At 33.2% G+C, this 20,850-nt stretch overlaps 1 protein-coding gene across 6 annotated transcripts in view; it reads right to left on the bottom strand.

The window, feature by feature from the left end:
• Positions 1 to 20,850, bottom strand: part of LOC129218440 (E3 ubiquitin-protein ligase TRIP12-like) — a 246,296-nt gene that overhangs the window by 96,090 nt on the left and 129,356 nt on the right. For 5 of the 6 annotated variants that reach the window (XM_054852706.1, XM_054852708.1, XM_054852709.1 and 2 more), the window contains 5 exons: positions 15,190 to 15,547; positions 9,161 to 9,572; positions 7,582 to 7,666; positions 5,978 to 6,087; positions 5,689 to 5,892 (listed from right to left, as the gene is read on the bottom strand). In XM_054852706.1, the coding sequence (XP_054708681.1) occupies positions 5,689 to 5,892; positions 5,978 to 6,087; positions 7,582 to 7,666; positions 9,161 to 9,572; positions 15,190 to 15,547 (1,169 nt within the window). The remainder of the gene's footprint in view (positions 1 to 5,688; positions 5,893 to 5,977; positions 6,088 to 7,581; positions 7,667 to 9,160; positions 9,573 to 15,189; positions 15,548 to 20,850) is intronic. The other variant, XM_054852710.1, reaches the window with a different exon arrangement.

Raw genomic sequence — 20,850 nt, 5'->3', positions numbered from 1 at the left:
CCAAAACTGCCATAGTCAAAATCTACAACATTTATTCTCATAAATTTTTCCTTAAGTACGCATGTGGGGGGGGGGGGGGGGGGGTGGCTCAAAATATTTTACCTCTTGAGCACATCACCAAACTTGCACCCATGATCTCAACAATGATTTGATACCCAAAATATCATTATTGCGTGAGATATCAGACTACTGCAAGTACATCTTTGATTATGATGGACTTCAGGAGCGGACTGGCCAGGTCCGCTGGTTGGGGATCCACGACTGGGCCAACTGCTTAGGGGGACCAACTTACATAGTTGGCTTTCAAAGGAAAATAGGAACTAGCGGCAGTTTAATCAGGCCCGGATCTACACATTTTGGGCCCCCCTGCAACAACATCTGTAGGGCCCTTCCCCAGAGGCAAACAGTGTATACTATTTGCAACGTTAATAAATCTTAGTGCTAGTTTTTGTCTTTTTTTCCTACAATTTCTTGGGCCCTTGGGCCCCTTAATGATGTGCCCCCCCTTCCCGCGCTGCAGGGTCTGAGGATACACAGATCCGGGTCTGAGTTTAACATCTTTGCTCGACCTCAGAGGAATCGAGATTTGGCACTGTTTAATTTAACTTTTTTGATTTACAGAGGTGGGCCAAAATATATTTTTTGCCGACTGAGCCAAAGTCAGCTAGCCTGCCCCTGATGGACTTGATAGTAAATCACCAAAATCACAGCTTGCTCTTTAATTTCAAGACTGTTACAACTGTAGTAAAAACTCTCCCAGAAAAATTGTTGATAGTATGGCACTTGTTCACCAAATGCAATTTAAAAGGTTCAATACTTTTGCCGATTTTAATTAAGTTTTTTTCAAAAACATCATGCAATTTTCGAACCATCCTGAACTGAAGAGAATAGATTTAATATTCAACAGATATGATGACATATTAACAAAAATTTTTAAAGTCGAGTTTGCATAGTAAAGGATAAATAATCAAAAACTACATAATTTCAAACCATTCGACAAAAACTCCTGATGATTGTAAAGCTTGCTTTTTAAGCATTCAAAATAAATTACAGCTTGTTTGGTTTGTACATACTAATGTGCTCCAAAATATGGACAAGCAAAAAAGGCTGCGAGCTGTACATTTGCGGAGGATTCAATGATCAAACAAAAGGTTTCAAGCAACAAGGGATATTATTTTAAGAGGCACTTGAATTGCAATTTATGTAACTATTTAGAAGTCTATTGAAGAATGTTTTATCATATTTCATGCAGCAAAAATTCAATCAGTTCATTTTATTATTATCAGCATTAAGACAAATGTACTCATCTTGGCAATTTATTACTGGAACAAACTAGCAAATATTGGTTGTTTAAGTGTGTGGTTTGACGGTTCTCGTACAAAAAAAAAAAATCTTCTAGTGTTCCATTTAGCTGTTAAATTCTTTGGAGAAAGCATGTGCAATATTTTACCAGCATAACATTCTATAAGTGCAATATACCAGACAGCCTGGTTATCATATCCTGAGACTGCAGATTCATTCTTATTAGAGCCCTTTAGTCCGGATTAGTGAATAATTAAGTAGGAGGCGGATGTCATCTCATTGAAGATGAGAGCGATAACAAAGGGGTTGATAAAATAAATTTATCTCACCAGCAAGTGTCTGCAGCATGGTGCAGTTTGACTTGTGAATTGAAGGTAAAGCTTGGGTATTTAGCAGTTAGTTACTGCCCCTTAGCCAGACACCAAAGGGAAACCTTGACTTAAACAATGAACAATTAAAACAATTTGAAATATCTTGGAGAGACTTTTTTCAAGGAAAAAATTAACTGCCGATAAACTTGGATATGAACTGATTTCTCAAAACATAGGCTTTGGCTTCAATTTAATGAAAGTGGTATGTACGTCAGATGCTTTGCATTTGTTAAGGCCTACAGTGCAAATATTTATTTGGAGAAAGGCTGATCAAACACAGTTATAACCAATTGATATATGTTTCTTCAGCTAAAATAGCTTAACTGTGACTAAATTTCACCGAAAAGGATTAAGCTGACTTTGCCAATAATCAATTCAACTTTGTAAATGTACGTCAAATTGTTGAACAATAGCTGGCTTGCAGTCGTAAAAACTCAGATTAGTATTTCATCGGGTAAATATATCAATGATGATTATCTAAATAAAAATTAGTAACTGCTTGTTTTGCTGGCACATATTCTATTTCAATTTGCTATTTTCTTTCATACAATTTTAATCAATGATTTTTTAAAAAATATTAATTATTTTTAAATATTTAATTACAAATAATCCACCATCATTTCCACTATTAGAAGAAACTATATTGTGACAGAAGAAATCAATAAAATTTCTTTTTTGGATGTACTCCATAAATGTTACAGTGCGGATAGGCTCCAATATTGTAAGGTAAGGCGTAAATTTAAGTATTTGGTACGGATTCAGAAAAGAGAGTTGGAGAAAAGATTGGCACAATAACATAAACAGGAATCCCAAGTGGTTTTTTGCATACGCCAATTCGGGGAAAGTTCGAAATAATCATATTGGGCCACTGGTTGATGAGCATGAAATTTTAATTCAGGACGATAGTGATATTGCTAATGTTCTTAATAACTTTTTTTCAAGTGTTTTTAACGATAACTGTATCTCAACAATTGACACCAACAAGACACAAGCTATAGTACAGCTTGAGGACTTTGTATTTTCCAGGGATGACATTTTACTTCATTTGAAAAATATTAAAAGAGACTAAGGCTCCGGGACCAGATAATATTTATCCAAAAATTTTAGTTGAATGTGCTGAGGAATTAGCAGATGTAATAGCAAATATTTTCAATGCTTCTTATAACTCGGGGACAGTGCCAGAGGACTGGAAGCTAGCTAACATTACACCGCTCTTCAAGAAAGGTTCTAAAGGGAGTGCGGGAAATTATAGACCTGTGAGTCTAACTTCGGTGGTTTGCAAAATTTTTGAAACTTTGATGAAAATTTAGACAGTAAATTTTCTAGAGACTAATAATCTATTGACTAGTTTTCAGTACGGTTTCAGGAAAGGTAAATCTTGTGCACCTAATTTATTACATTTCTATGACAAAGTTACCACGGCTTTGGACAATAAGAAACATGTAGATGTTGTTTACATTTTTTTTCAAAAAGCTTTCGATAAGGTACCACATGTTGCTCTACTTAGCAAATTAGCTGATATAGGAATAGGAGGGAAAAATTTCATTTGGGTAAAAAATTGGCTGACCGGAAGGAAACAAAGAGTAGTTGTAAGGGGAAATTATTCTAATTGGAGTGAGGTCTTAAGCTGGGTTCCTCAAGGATCAGTGTTAGGGCCTGTTTTGTTCATTGTCTTTATGAACAATATTCACAAAAATATTTCTGGGAACATGAATTGTTTTGCTGATGATGTCAAAGTTACGGGGACTGTAGAAAATGAAGAACAAGCAAATCAGCTGCAAGAGGATCTTGATCATATTACGGAGTGGGTTGATAAATTAAATGGGGTACGGCTGTTAATGTTGTTAAATGTCAAGTGCTACATTTAGGGCATGGAAGTAAGTGTACAAGTTATTATTTTCAAGGTTCAGTCATTAGTCAGGCAGACAAAGCTACTGATCTGGGGGTCTTAATAAGTCAGGATTTAAAGTTTAGCCAACAGTGCAGCATTGCTAGTAACAAAGCCAATAAGATGCTTGGGTTTATCAATAGATCTATTTCAAACAAATCTAAAGAAGTTCTTCTGCCCTTATATAGAAGTTTGGTAAGACCCTATTTGGAGTATGCTGTTCAGTTTTGGTCTCCTTATCTTAAGAAAGACATTAATGTATTGGAAAGGGTGCAAAGGCGGGCTACAAGGCTAATAAGTTGACTTTTCCACTTAGATTATGATTCCAGGCTTAGAAGGCTAAAAAATGTACAGTCTTGAGCAAAGAAGAGACCGAGAAGACATGATTCAGTTGTTTAAATTTATTAAAATGAAAGATGTTATGGGGTTGAAGTTTAGCACTTAAAACAGGACAAGGGGTCATCGTTTTAAGCTATTTAAATCTCAGGCTAACATAGATATTAGGAAAAATTATTATTTTAGCAGAGAAGTGGAACCTTGGAACAGCTTACCAGAAGAGGTGGTAATGAGCAAGGTAGTGGATAGTTTTTAGAGGGTCATTGCTCTTCACTGGGGATTGTAAATTGACTAGGACCAGTCTAGCTGGGCCCAGAGCCTGTTGCTGGTCATCACTTTTGTATTTTGTAAATTTTCTTTGAAAAAGAGGGGAAATGTTGAAAAAAAAAAGGTCCAAAAATAAGAGCAATAAGATTTATATTGTTAATCTATGAGCTAAAACTAAAATCCATCGACAGAATTAGGTGCTCATATTTTGCATACTTCACTCCCTTTCATCGTCTGGTCTAATACTTACGTATTTGTTTATGAAAAGTATACAAAGAAAATGAATAAAAAATTCACTTCTGCTACTATAAAGTGCTTTTAAGACTGCCTTTTATTTTCGGTTGAAGTGCCCCTTTTGTGAGAAAGCACTCAGCCCCTTTTCTGGTCCAGGGGAAACACTATTAGCTATTGCTCTCTTTTGATTAAATTACAAAATCTATCAAATCATTCAGTCAATTTTTTAATTAATTCATAATCAAATATAGAAGAGTTGTCAATATGACTGTTGATAATGCTGATTTAAAAAGTTTTGTTTAATATTTGGTTCAATTTTAGCAAATGGGTCATGTTACAAGTTACATATTACCTAAATACTCCAATTTTCAAAGGCACTATGTTATTTTGACTGAACACTAATGATTACCAAACAAGTAGTTAATTAGATTTGATAAAGTTATATTAAATTTTGTTCTTTGATCGAACGATGATCCTTATAAATATCTGTACCACTTAGAAAACCCTGTTTTATCCCTAAAGGTAATTATCCTTAGATTGAGAGCCGCTATCAAGAAGCATGTATTTAATACTTTTGTATAGAGAACACAGCCCCTAAATCAGTGGCATTTCAATTTTTTCCAGATAAAACTGTTAATTGCATTGTGGATTACCACCTACTCATCTATAGTTGAGAATAATTCTTCTACAGTGGGTACTTTATCTACTATTTCATAGGTTTGCAAAATTTAAATGACTAACTAATCCCAGGCATTTCACTTCCATTTAGTCATTTTTAAAACATCAATAAAGTAAAAATAGTTTCTCTGTACTTTTTAAATATTTATGGCAATCTTGAAATGATAGAAACAACTTCCTGAATTTTTAGATCAAATATGAGGAAAAGTATTAGGTGGTAATAATGCTCAAATTCAACTGGAACAATTCAGTTTACCACTAATGGACCTAATTAAGTAAACCTAGAGCTTATAGAAGCTTAAGGCACTTTAATACAATTTTAAGAGATACAAAAAGAAATAATAGGCAATTGGCACCAGGTCTTTGATATGTAAATATGTTAAGCTACACATTTTTTTCATTTTTTCTCCCTCTCAATTTTACTTTTTCATCTGCACACAATAGCGTAGCATAACAAAAGAGCAAAAAGGCACATCTTATATTGCAGGTTAACTAAGAATATGTATATTAAAGTAAAAAGAATTAAAAAAAAACATTTTCTAGATTTTTTTAAAATCAAAATATTTACAGATTTAAAGATGTTTACTAACATTTCAAACAAACGATACTTACAGGAGTTCTCATAAAAATGTGTAGAAAAGCTCTTAAGCGCTCATCTCTCGGAACAACCCCAAATGGGGGAGAGCTACAATCTGGTGCAGTAAGATATTGTAGAAGTTTTCTCACTAGACCACTATGAATCACTTCAAATGAAGATATATCACTATCTATGACAACACTACGTATATCAGCTAAAGCTTTCAATCCTCCATCAACCTAAGAAAAAAAAGAAAGAAAAACAATTCTTCATAACCAAACTCACAAAGTATAGTGAAAAAAAGAGCAGAAGAAAATGTAATACCATAGACTCAAGCAGCCCCAAAGCTGTAGTTAAGCGATTAAGCACATTCATTGCAGGATGAGACAGCCCAAGCTGCTCCACACTAAAAAATTCCTCATCAAACTTTTGTGCTGAAAAGAAACAATTCAACATTAGGTACCAAAACAATGTACCTCACTTTTCAATGTATCTTTGAAGAGTAAAAAGCTCAACTGCTCTGCATTAAAAATGATAAAAAACATCAAAGAACTGTATTTTGTTATCTTTCTCTACAATGCAGAAAAAAAGTCGATTAATAGACAAAATAACTGAACAAAACTTAAAAAAATTAAAAGACTACTTGGTTTTAAGATTCAACTCTCAAAAGCAAAAGTTCTTTCGCTTAACTTTAACATTGTCAATTTAAAAGAATTACTTTGCTGTTCTCACTTATGCTAGCTTGCAATGCTTCTTGACAATGGTGTCACAAAGCGCCAAAGAACTAAAGAAAAACCAAGTTAACAAAGCATCAAATGTGCTTGTGACCTAAAAGAGATTGCCAACTGCTTGTGAGCTCTTATCAGCTGGTGTGTTTGATTCTGTGCTGTGCCACTAGTAAAATTGAAAATATTTAACAATTTACAAATATTAAGACAGTCTACATATGCATGAATATAACAAACTAATCTAATTTCAAAAAGAAAAATTGCTTAATTTTGCCCAAAATTTAGATAGTGCAGTGGAAACTCCTTCCATTGCTTGGTCTTAAATGATTTCTCCATTATTAAGACTTGTTGCAGTCTCATAGACAACTTAATAAATTACATAATATTAGATTTCTAATTATTATCACAAACAATCACTTTGATAAAACTAATTTCATGTTATGCAACTTACAATATCGTAATGACAAAATAGATCAGTTTACTCATGCTAAAAACAGATATTAAACTAATAACACCGATTTTTCCTTCTAAGATTTTATACTACAGTAAAACCTGTGAAGTTGACCATCCTTGTAAGTTGACCGCTTTTTCAGGCACGGAATCAGCCCTTATTATATAAATCAACCTCTATAAGTTGACCACTAAAGTAGTGCACTGCGAATGGCCAACTTACACAGGTTTCACTGTATTCCCATACTACCTCTTTCAAACCGGCAATTATCCCATTAAAATATCACACCTTCCCAGGCTTTTTCGAAACCTTCACAGGTTTAGACATTGTCAAAGAAATGTTGCCCTGTCCAAAAAACATTAGAAGAAAATGAAAAGACAAACCTGAAAGTAAATTAAAACCTTACTTGCTTTCAGGCATCTTAAGTCGGAGTGAGACATCAGTAAATGCAAAAATGTAGAGTTTTGAAAATCAGTGGAGGTCAAGTTTCGAGTCCAAAATATGCCAGGGAGAAGAAAATGGATCAAAATCTAGCCTTCACAAAAACTACCTCCCAGATATTTTTTTAAGAAAAATGCTTAATTGTGGGAAAATTACATTTGATGCTAAATAAAATATTTTATACAATATTGAAATACTTTCTACACTAACTGACAGATTGTATTTTAAAGTATAGAAAAATAATAAGGATGTTAGCACTAGAATTACAGCTTACATAATTTCCACACAATTCAATTTAAATAAATTACCTTGTTCTTTTATCCAAGTTTTGATTTTGTCCCTGTTCCCAGAAGTATTTGCATAAATTGAAGATCTCTGAACAATGCATGGCTCCTGTTTAAGAAACAGACTAATAAATAACTGCAGAAAACACAAAATAAAAAAAAAAGCAAAAGTGCACCTACTAATGTATATGATATATATATATATATATAAACACACAGTCAAGCCACTAAAATTCATATATTTTTTAAATTTAAATCTGAAAGACTTGGCTGGGTCTGATAAAAAAAAATTCATAAGTTCCAGTTAAAAACGCCATTGACCGAAAATAAAGAAATCTACAATGCATCAGAAATTTACATCGACAAAATCAGCTCTGTTGACTGGTGACCAAATTTTCAAGAAGGTCTTCAGTTAAAAGAAAACTAAGAGAGAGAGACTAATAAACTATACTGGAAAGTAATTTTTAAAAAAGAATACTGGTAATGTAATTTTAAATATAAGTGAAAAGAGATCATGAGTAAAGTATTTTATAATGTAGAGGAAATGATGGGTCTGTACAAAATAAAAAAAACTAATCAAACCATGAGAGTTTAATGAAAGTTAGCAGCGACTGAATATTTTCTTTGAACATCAGCAAAAAAAATATTTTAAAAACATCTTAACAGTTCTAATTATTACAACGTATAGTCGCTAACACTGAAAGATGAAAATTAGGAACACTTATCTGCAAAATCAGGGTGACTTCTACACAAAATCAAGAAAACTGAGCATGAATAAAGTTAACTACAAAAAATAAAGAGTAAAAGGTATTTTTCAAACATAAGTAGGAACTTAAATTAAGATTGAATAGGACCCAAAACTTGAAAATTCAGATTAATGTATACACATTTTTTCCAAGTCAATTAAAAATTTCGAAAAAAAGAAAGTTTTAAAAGAAGAATAACTTTTTCTCTCTCATTTGTGCTAATAAGCATTCCCTGCAGCATGTAAAAATTAAGGATGTTCCAAGAAAAAAAAATGGGAAAATCTTACAGCACTGTTAGGAGAATTAAAGTTTTAAAAAGGAAAATAATAGAAAGGACATGCTTCAACAGTACAATTTTCATATATGAGTATGGAAAGACTTAGTTTTTAGGAATGTTTTACTGTATGGATTTCTCGAAATTCTAGTCACTGATTTTTTTTATTTTTAAATTTTGTTGTTTTGATGAAAATTCCGGATTTTTTACTTCATTAAGGAGCTACAGAAAAGACAGAAAAATTCTGCAGTCTTCCGAACGAATCAGGAGAGTTGGCAACTATAATAATGTCATTAAAAAAAATTTAATAAGATCTCCGACATTCAGAACGTACTTGAATCTGGAATTGCGGCTGTAACACTGATTCTATTTTTTAAGGTTCAACTGTAAGTATGTATACATACACATATATAAATGATAGATCTACAATACTGCAGTAAAAATCTATAAAAATTAAAGTTCTATAATATAACAAGAATTATTGAAGATAAATAAAAATCAAACCCATGCAGCAGCTCGCAGGCAACTAAGAGCTCTTCTCAATGCACAAAACTAAACATTAAAAGTAAATTTTTTAGTTTACCTGAGTGGACAAACGTCCAGTAACTGCGGAACTGCTACTCCAACGACCCCATCTCGCCGGATTCAGGTTGGCAAGGAAGGAAGAGGTCTTTGCAGCAGCAGAACTGAATTTCCCTCGTCCTGGTGCTGCTGCAGTGGGATTGTTAGAGCATGTTGTGGGGCTTGCAATACTGCCTAGCACAGGGCTAGCACCAACAGTAGAGTTGTGGCAACTAGTAGGCGTACATGCAGACAAAGCAAGCATGGATGAACCTAATATTGGATTTATGTGGTTGTCTAAAACTCCTCGTCCGGGTCCACGGATACCAGAACAAATGTAAGGATCTCGTGGAGCTTCTTCAGTACGTACCTTCCTACTTGTTGCATTGTTACGCTTTGGAGTCCTCTTCCGCTTCAAAACATCACTAAGTCTCCTGAAAAAACCGAAGATAAATTTCTACTTGAAAACATAATTTTAATAACCAACAAGTACTTATATTATAAAGTTATTTTTGTAAACTAAGCAAGGAAAGAAAAGTTTTTAAAAAAATCAAAATATTAAATTTAGATACTCAACAACTTGGGTCCACTACAAGTCACTGAACTAATGTGCTATAGGATCTAAAAACTAAACAACAATGCTCCAAACAATTAGAAAAAATGCTTACATTCAAAAGAAAATAATTCAAGAAGGATTCAAGGTTTGAGTAATCCGATTCAATTATCTACCACAAGGCTGTCCAACTACACAGAGCCCACGGGCCAGAATTTCGGTCACTGATCACCTGGCGGGCTGCAGTTTGAAAAGGTTGAATAATAACCTCCTACCTCTTATACAATAACAATTAATAGTTCAATTAGTAGTTAAAAAACAATGAAACAGAAGGATTATGAAACAATTTTCTAACATTTTAATGGGAAAACTGAGGTTGTTCCGCCTTCTTTACAAGAGCAGGAATGTCAACATTGATGTTGAATCTGAGAACCTAACATTCGTTGCAACCAGTCAGATCAATATCATCAACGGAAGACAGTGGAGAGTTGATGAGAGCAAGTTCCTATTTTCTTTTTCAAAATCAAAAAAGGCCTTAGAGTCAGTGAGCGGATCTTTATTTTTAACGATTTGCAGGCAGGTTTTGCTTATCTGAAATCTTTTTCACTTCCCTCCCTGTCTCCTCCCACCAACACGAGGCAATACTATTTCTAGGAATGCACTTGAACACCAGTGCGCAGGGTGTGACTGCTTGACCTTGACCTGTAGATGTCCTGCACCTTTTTCTCCCAATACAATGAAAGGAGTAAAAGAGCGATAAAGGGGAAATTTTGAGGACCCCGCCTTGACTAAGAATGGTAGTCTCGAATGTTTCTTGATACCATAAAATTTCGAAAAAAAGGAATATGCTGAATAAGAAGTTGGCGGGTCACACAATATGTGTTGGAGGGTTCCCGCGGGCCGCCAGTTGGACAGCCCTGATCTATCACATTCACTTTTTTTGTCTCTACAGCTAATTTACAGTAGTTTCATTTTATGAGAGAAACATTTTGAAGGACTACATTTATATGTATATGTGTAGCAGTGTCAGATAAAATAGCCACTTAAGAGACATTGTCTGTAAGAATCAGGCAGGTTGTGATTGTTGACCTTTTTAATTTTCTTTATTTTTGCGCATATTGTTTCTTACCACGAATGTAATATAAATCCAAAGTATGAGCTTTGTGTGACATGCCGTTTTTGGGACATTAAATTTTGAAATTTAGGGGGCGTGGCACATTTTTGAGTGTCTTTCAAAATTGCAGATTTTAAAGTTCTTGTTGCTTTAAACAACCCTATAATGACATGGATTTTTAAATTCTATACTATTATGATCATGTTAGATACTATTACAGCTATCAAATCGGTGTCACTACGAGGGCGACGCCCACAAACTCCATTTAAAAATGACCGAAAATGAATTTTTTTACTATATTCAAGGCCAATTTTCTCAAAGCCCCTTCATGAGGACACCAACGTTTTTCACATAAGTTTCTAGCTGCACTTGCATACATCAAAAATATGTAATAAAATTGGCATCACTATAAAGGTGCCAGAAGATATTGGAACTTTTATTTGATAAATTTCACTAAAACACAAACGTTTAAAATCTAACTACCACTCTCGCCCTCATAGCAGAGATCTGAAACTAATTAAGTTTGATAACCAACATGTTTGTCTAACATTTGCACTAAAAAAAAAAAAAAAAATTGGTGTCACTTCTATTACTTTCGAAAATATAATCATTCAAAGTTAGTATGTTATGGCTTTATTTAAAAAAAGACTTTTCAAAATCAAATGGCTTTTTGCATAGTTTGTTTTCAATTTTATTATAAAATTGGAGTAAGGACACCTAAAATAATGAGTTTCTAATACTTTATACGAAATCGCTTTTTAAAAAGCATTAGAAACACAGTAAACGGATATAGGTACAGATGGACGTGTTGTGCAATGTGCATTATAAAGCTTAAAATAGTCATACTAATATTAATATTTTTTCAATCATACTAATTTTTAATTTTTATTTATATTAAAAATGCAACTATTTATTTTTACCTAAACTAAATAAACATAATGTTATACATAATTATGAACATAATGTATTATATCGCGAGTATTCTTTATATGAAATATAATTTGAGGATGACGTAAACTAAAACAAAGAAAACATAAAAAATCAAGTCAACCAGTTTCAGAAAGACGGTCATCTCTTATTGAAATCTGGTAATTTTGTAGCACTAAAGCTTGGGAAAACATGGTATCCCGGAGGAATAGTAGAAGTTGACCATTTGCTTATCTAACTACAACTAGCCCCCTCATTGCAGATCTCTGAAACTGATTGAGTTTGATAACCAACATGATTGCCTAACATTTGCACTAACAAAATTAATGTCACTCCTACTACTTTTGGAAATATAATAATTCGAAGTTGTGGCGTTTTTTATTTATTTATCTTTATTTATTTATTTTTTAAATTTAATCTTTTCACACCCGGATAGGCTTTTTGACCATATTTATTTTTAATTTATTACAAAGAAGGTTAACTTTTAACATTTACAGCTTTGGGCAGTAAGAGAGTTTTTATCTTGAATAGAAAATGCTCATTTTGATATAGGTACAGCGGGATCTATTGTGCATAATGATATGCTAGATTATCACTCATACCAATACTCGCCTTGTTTTCCGGCCAAATAAATTTATTTATTCCAATCCTTCTTGCCATGCATTTGACCTTAACTTGCAAATGGTCAACTTTTACTATTTCTCCGAGATACCATGTTTTCCCATGCTTTAGTGCTATAAAATTACCAGATTTTAATAAGAGTTGACCGTCTTTATGAAACTGGTTGATTTGATTTTTTTGTGCTTTCTTTGTTTCAGTTTACGTCATCCTTAAATTATGTTTCAGATTAAGAATATTCGCTATATAATACATTATGTTCATAACTATGTAACACATGTTTATTTAGTAAAAGTAAAAATAAATAGTTGTATTTTTAATAAAAATAAAACAAATAGTATGACTGAAAATACATGAATATTAGTATGACTATTTTAAGCATATAATGCACATTACATCCATCTGTACCTATATCAATTTACTGTGTTTCTAATTCTTTTTATAAAGCTTTTTTTATAAAAAGCATTAGAAACACATTACTTTAGGTGTCAATACTGTAATTTTATAATAAAGTTTATAACAAACGGTACAAAAAGCCATTCGAATTTGAAAAGTCTCTTTTTTTAAATAACGCCATAACATACTAACTTCGAATGGTTATATTTCCGGAAGTAATAGGAGTGACACCGATTTTTTTTAGTGCAAATGTTAGATAAACATATTGGTTATCAAACTTAATTAGTTTCAGATCTCTGCTATGAGGGCGAGAGTGGTATTTTGATTTTAAACATTTGTGTTTTTCTGAAATTTATCAAATAAAAGTTCCAATACTTTCTGGCGCCCTTATAGTGACACCAATTTTATTACATATTTTTGATATATGCAAATGTAGCTAGAAAATAATGTAAAAACGTTGGTATGATCATGAAAGCGTTTTGAGAAAATTGGCATTGAATATAGTAAAAAATTTCATTTTCGGTCATTTTTGAATGGAGTTTGTGGGCGTCGCCCTCGTAGTGACACCGATTTGATAGCTGTAATAGTATCTAACATGATCATAATAGTATAGAATTTAAAAATCCATGCCATTATAGGGGTGTTTGAAGCAACAAGAACTTTAAAATCTGCAATTTTGAAAGACACTCAAAAATGTGTCACGCCCCCTAAATTTCAAAATTTAATGTCCCAAAAATGGTATGTCAGACAAAGCTCATATTTTGGATTTACATTACATTCATGATAAGGAACAACATATGTGAAAATAAGGAAAATTAAAAAGGTCAACAATCACAAATGCCCTAAACTGCCTAATACTTACAGATAGTGACTCTTAATTTCTTATATATCACTGAAAATATGGAACAGTGCAGAATAATTTGTCAAAGTTATTTCATACAATATGTAAATTTAAGATATTTTAACAAGCTATCTGTTCTGAATCACAACAAACTTTTCAAAGTTAACTAAACTGACAGACCTTACATCATCATTTGGTATTAAAACACAACTTAAATAGAAAATTCTATAACTTTTACAGCTACCATTTTAGTAAGCAAAATCAAGCTTTCAGGCACAAAAAGTCTCATTCTGATAACTGATATAATGGCACAACAAATTTTTTAAAAAAAATGCTTATGATTATGAACACAAGCACGTCTTGATAGTGATGATTATTTATTTTCCTGTGCTAAAAAGAAAAATACTGTGGAAGTTCTATTGTTCATAAAACATGCTACACATTGGACAGTCAGCATAAGCATTATTAAAGTTTCAGTTTGAATTAGGAACAAAATGGTTTAATATTGAAGATCTCATCTGTTCACTTATCTTCAAGCCAAGAGAACATTGTAGGAATAAGTTAACAGCCAAAAAAATACAAAGGGTTTTCTAGGAATAAATTTTACTCATAAATTAAACGTTTAAAAAGCGTTAAAATTTAAAAGTAAGTAAAAAAAATATACATTGTGTAGTACAAGTATCTTGTAGTGCTATTGGTTTGCAAGAAATACAGAAAGAACAGCTCAGTTACATCATCCAGAGATTGCAGTTTTGCTCTTGCTTTGGGCTTATCAATAGGTAAAGACCACAAAACTGAGCTACAGGCAAATGGCATCATTTAACAGCCGTGCATACACACTACTCTTAACTTGCCTACTTGGAAATTACATAACTACAAAACAGATAGATAAGAAGGGGAAACAAGTGGTAGGTTGGGCAGATAGGTCTACAATATTTGTATACACCGGTTCTCAAAAATAGTTCAAAGATTGGACATTATAGAAGACTGTAGTTACTAAATTCTTTCAAATAGTGTATGAAAATGTGTTAATAAAAATGAAATAAACATACATAAAAAAGGACCTTTTCACACTTGTGCTTGAAAAGGCTTTGTTTTTACAATATTGATTGTTTTACTGTAAGAATTTTCCTAGAAATTCTAATTGCTAAAAATTCCATTTTTAGGGAATTTTGTTGTTTTGATGGATATTTTGGAGATATTTACTTCATCAGGGAGTTTGCAGGAAAGTACCAAAATTTGGGAGCCTCCTGAAAAATAGAGTCAGCAGCAGTGAAATTCAATCTTTGAACTATTTTTGAAAACTGGTGCAAAAAACTTCACCACCTTTATGTCTAATATAACATCTGATTTCTCCCCTTTCTATCTCTCACTGTTTTTCTGCTACATTCTTTCAAAGTATGGGAGATGTTTCTGAAACACCCTGTATCTTCACACTGGTAGCTAAAAATATTTTAGCAAACCAGTGAGATGCCCACACCCCTTGCCACACCTCTAATTCTTCATTGTTTTAGGTGGAGCAGCACCATGTTTGCTCTAAATTTTGTCATAAATATTTTTTGATACAATATTTGCAATTTTTTTTTCAAAGAAACTGCTTACATCTGAGAAACACTGCTACTTTGTCCATCTTCTGCTCCAGAGGAAGCATTTGCTGAAGATTGAATACCTTCAAAAGTAGTTGCAACGGATGATGCAGAGCCCCATAAGCCCCCAGGAAAATGCATTGCATTATCAGAGGAAAGGTCACTTGCTGATACTGGCAAAATACTCGGACTAAATGCAGAATGATTATTATCACATGATATTGCAGCTTGTTGGGAACTAATGGGTAGCAGAGTGGGTAGGGATGAGAAAGACGGTACACTATCAGTTGAACTGCAACAACTTTCTTTGTTTTGACTTGGCATGTCTGAAATAATGTCCAACTTGGTCAGCCATCTAACTTGATGCATTACTCCTGCAAAATGTACAGAAATAACATGCATTTAACATCAAACTTATTTACATAAAAAGCATGAATCAACTTACAGAACAAGATAGTTCACTTAACACTAGAATTACGCCAATCTTTTTATACCTAGAAATACGGTGGCACAGCTGCCAAATGCCAACTTAAAAAATCTTACAATGTACGTGATGGCTATATTTCTACGCTTTTTTGACCATTACAAAGTAAAGTATTAAAATTTAAAGTATTATAATATTTTCAAACACTTACCTTTACTTGATCTGTGCTTTTATAAGCAAAAATAAATAAATTTAAAAATAAGATAAATAAACTTTTATTTCTTTGAACTTAAACTTTGAAAAGTTGCTGACTTCGCAGCTTTCAAAAATTGTCCATCAACAACTTGTTCAAAACAATAGTTTTTCTGCAAGTTCTAATACATTAAAATGTTCTCCATGCTGTTATTTGATAAAGAAGTGCGCAGCTCTGTCTAGTCCTACTAAAATGAATAGCAAACCTTCGAACACCACAAATAATTCTCATAACAAACACATCGCTACGTGTGATAATAGTCAATGTCGCGTGCATGATGCATTGCCTGGCTCATGCGCAATGTGAATGCCTCAGATAGACCAAAAACTAAAAATCGTACAAGTCTGCCATACGACCGTATAATCGTACAAAATGTCCGAAAATCTTACAATGTATGGCTAAACCGCACAAGTTGACGGCTATGCCGTGGGGGTCATTTTGACCCCTGAGAAGAAATCTGCATAATTTCCCACATAATGTTAAATATTTTTAAAAATTAGTTTAAAATAAACATATTTGTAATACATGCAGTTTCTTTAAAGAATACAAAGATTTTGAGGGTACATAAAATATTTTAAAAAAAGTTTAAAATGCTCTTCAAAAAACCAGCGCTGTTTCAGTTGCATTTCAGAAGCTAGAGGCTAATGGTTCCTTTTATGTACAAAAACATTATAAATGCTTCAGGTTCTTAAAATGATACTTTCCAAGAGACATTTTTGAATTTCTGCTCTGTTTCAGCATCAGTAAATGTATTTGCAGTTCTTTTTTTCTCAAAAGGGTCAAAATGACACCTACCCGGAATTTTAGTTGTAATCCTTCAGTTTTGGGTTTAAAAGAATTACAATTTTCTTGAAACTTTTTATTATTACATAGCACGATTAGGAAAAGTCAAGGAAGGATGAAGCTTTTTACAAAAATACAGAGGAGTAGTCAGCAAAAAAAAGTTGGATTGGGGTCAAAATTACCCCTCCCATAATTCTAGTGTTAAATGGATCTTGAGTTATTTTCTTTTTGAGCAACAAAATGATTCCTTAACATTGTTCATAAAGCACTTGCTCAATAAAGGTATGTAACAGCAGATATGAATACCTTCCCTTTTTTCTAGGTGTTAACTTTGTTGTACCCCCCCCCCCCTGCCCCAATCTCACCTTGATCCACTTCTCCCCATGACAAGATACAGAGGCATAGAAGCTGGTCCTTTTTTTAATCCATGCATTTTCTAAAATTTAAGTTTCAAAAAACTAATTATACTAACATAAACACCTGCATGAATGAACCAAGAAAATATCACTTCCAGATGCACCTAATATTTGTGGAAAAAATAACATGACTTAATTCTAATGCACTCCAAAAAATAGATATGAATACATAATTTATCAATGGAATTATTTAGTTCCTGATCATTTGAATGAAGAATATTAATATACATATAAATAATCCCATACTTGCTTTGGACAAAAGGGACCAGAAAGTTCACAGTCCTCTATTGTTAGGGCTCAAGGAATGCTATACACTCCAGGTCAAGGAGAAGATGGGATACATGCAATTAAACGGCCCAAAACACATAAGATTGAAATTGTATAGTAAATGTGTGGGTATTACCTAAGCGGCTAAGATAAAACAACATATGATCATGATATAGTAATACCCTTTTAGATGTTATACCTTTAAGGCTATGATCAAGGAAGGGTACACAATAAACCTAAACAAAACATTCTACTAGGTTTTATGCAAAATGTGAAAAAAGTCTAATTTTTATTTAATCTGGTACCCTAATGGCAGAACTAAATAACTAACAAATCCCCAGATTCCTTGGTTAATTACTTAAATTTAGCATAATATAACCAAAAGATTTAGTTACATCCTTTGAAAACCCTGATGTTTTACTTGATTCTTTCTCGTTGATTGGGTACTTTAACCTTGAAAAAAGCATTCTATACTTGGTGGTGGTCACTGTGTCCTTAGAAATGTTACTTTGTTTATACTTAAAATTCTACTGTTCAAATTCCATCAACTTTGGTACTCGGGCTGCTTTTAGTCTTAGAGACTAAGGTTTCCAATCCTATAACCCCAATCCCAAATTTCGCATGATATTTAGTGGGACTGAGAGCAAAATCCCACAAGATTTCCAATCCTGCAAACGTTTTCAAACCTTTGCTGTTTGTAAAACAAATATTTTCAAAAGCATCATCTTAAGTTTGATCCTATAGCACACTTATCTGCAAGAAAAGCAAGAAAAACTTTGCGTCTCATATGATGAACAGAGGATTTACCATTTAAGAACACAATAAAAATAAAGCATATATTTCTAAGGATGAATTGGTATCCTCATTCCAGGTTTCAGTTTTCATTACTTCAGTAATTAGAAAATGAGTGAAAATTATATGCATTTTTAAAAACTTTTTAAAATTGGAAACCCAGAAAATTGGATTTAGAAAATATGGAGAAAGTATTATATACAGATTGCAAAACCAGCTGAAGTAGCCGGAATACAATGTTGAAAAGCTTCTGCAAGCTTAAGAAATACTCGAAATCTTTAGCTTACTAAAAGTGCACAATATTTTTCTCCAAAGAAGAAAGAAATGAAAAACTTGGCATTTTTTATGCTCTCTAGCCTGTAGAAAGCACCTACCAATGTCTTTGTCATCATGTAACTAATATTAAAAATATGGGTGGTAGCTTGAAAATTATGTTAAATGAATTAACTAAGCAATCTTCAATATTCAGTACAGCTCTAAAAGAGGCAACAGAAACTTGGATGAAACACAGGATGACTTGCATGAAAGAGCTGCATCTTATATAAGTAGCTCAATTTTTTAAACATATCTTTAAAGTGAGTGGTAAACTCAGCGAAGTTAGCCATAAACGCTTACTGAGAATGTGACTTGGTGAAAGCAATCAGCATTCTCCTACTGCTTTAATGGATCACATTCCAACATTAATGAAGGAACAACGGTGGGGGGGGGGGGGAGGTCAAGCTCAATTGAGGAGTTTACTTTCAAAATGGGTTATATCCACTTTTGAAAAAAAATTTTTTTTTTTTCAGAATATCAAATATACCGTATTTTCAGGAATAAGTGCCACGGCGCATACAAGAAAAAAAGTAAAAAAATTACCGGTGAGGCGGATACAGTGTCTTTTTTTTTTTTTTTCAAGTTTAAAAAAAAGGTTCCAAGTTTTAAAAAAAAGTTGAAATTACTGCTAATAGATGGCACCACATCATTTCCTTTCATTGGAAGACAAATAAAGCAGACTGAGGGAGGGAAGGTAAGTCAGCAATTGCATGTGTTTCACTGAGGCGAGAAACACTGATCCAGGTGGGCGAGCAAGCCTTATTGCATGGGAGCGAATGAGTCTGGACATCCTTTGACCTTGGGCGACAAATAAAGCAAAGAGGGGGAGGGAAGGTGAGACGGCGATTGCACGTGTTTCACTCAGGAGAGAAATGTTGATCCACATGGGCAAGCAAGGCTTATCGTGTCGGAACGAAGGGGTCAGGGAGAGGAGGCGGCAAAAGTACAAGTACGAAAGGGGGATGGATGTCCAGTTTTGTAAAGGGAACTTACCACCACCCTCACAAAAGTGGGTTGCTCGCTCAAGCAACCTAATTGAAAACTTGTCTCCTAGCTCTAACTTTATTATTCATTCACATCGTCGCATTGCATCTTTTGCTGACGTTCGTGCGTTCTTAGGTTACCTTTTTTTACAGAATTTTTTCAGATTTGCTTTTGAAATGGCTCCTAAGCGATTGAAAAGTTATACTGCAGCCTTTAAGATTGAGAAAAAAAGGCGGAAGCAATTGGAAATCATCTTGTTGCCAGAGAGTTTGGCATTGATGTGAGATGCGTTCGTTGTTGGAAATCAGATAAATTAACCATCGAAAGTGATGGCCAATCGAGGGATGCCAAAGGCAAAAAGTGCAAAATGGGGATTTAAAAAAATATTTTATTACTGTTAATTGAAAATGAGAAACAAAAAAATATTTTTATTTACATTTAATCCAGCTTTCTTTACTACTGATTGCGCTTTTAAGTTGTTTAATGTTGGGAGCACACATATGGAAGGTGCGGCGCTTATATAGGGTGCGGCGCCCCCATTACATTAAAAAATGTTTTCCTTTGAGAATACATTAGGATGCAGTGCTTACACTGGGTGTGGTACTTATTCTTGAAAATAAAGTAAGCCCTATCAATCCATGAGTTTCTTCGTTGAGGGTTATGCATTTTTTGACAGATATAAACCACTCGTGGTTTATATCTGTCAAAAAATGCGTAAACAATGGTTTTACCATCCAAATGGTGTATATTCATCCTCTTATTTCTCGTCAGGTCTTTTACAGCAAAGTGGAACCTATCCCTTATTTGATGCTACCTGCTCATTCACTTTCATATCAAAAGGGCACATATTCAAATTTGAATTTTCCACTTCTAACTCAAAAGCAGTTCAAAAATAAAAGAGCGGAGCGAAGCATTGGCTGAGCATTTCCAATGAAGCATACCTGTTTGTATTGAGAGATTGCAGCACCTTGCGCCTTATGCAAGTCTTATCAGTTAGGCAAGTGTGATCTCAAATTGAAATTACTAAATTAATATTAAACAATTAATATTACTATTAAATTGTGATTCATTAATGATTAAATTGTGATTAGTTGTGATAAAAGTTGTGATTTTTTTATTGTGATCAAAATTGCAATCTATTAATATTAACACCTACAATGTTGTTATTTGAATTGGCTTGGGCGGTTTCATTGTTCATACTTAACTGGATCAAAGGCCCTTTTTTTTAAATGTTCAATGAAAAGAATAAAGTAAGTGGGAAAGAATAAAAGTAGAACAAAAAAAAAAGAATATGTTAAAAAATGTCGAATATTTTGTTTCAATCTAATAAAGTTTGTCTGAAGAATATGCATGTCTTTTTGCAAAATAGATTATATCCACTGTTTTACACCAGAAGAGAATGTATCCAAAATAAAATTGACAATTTAGGTCTGGTAAAATTGA

Source organism: Uloborus diversus, chromosome 3 (assembly GCF_026930045.1).
Source record: "Uloborus diversus isolate 005 chromosome 3, Udiv.v.3.1, whole genome shotgun sequence".
Lineage (NCBI taxonomy): Eukaryota > Metazoa > Arthropoda > Arachnida > Araneae > Uloboridae > Uloborus > Uloborus diversus.
Note: the sequence above shows the minus strand (reverse complement) of the source record. Positions and strands in the feature narration are given on the sequence as shown.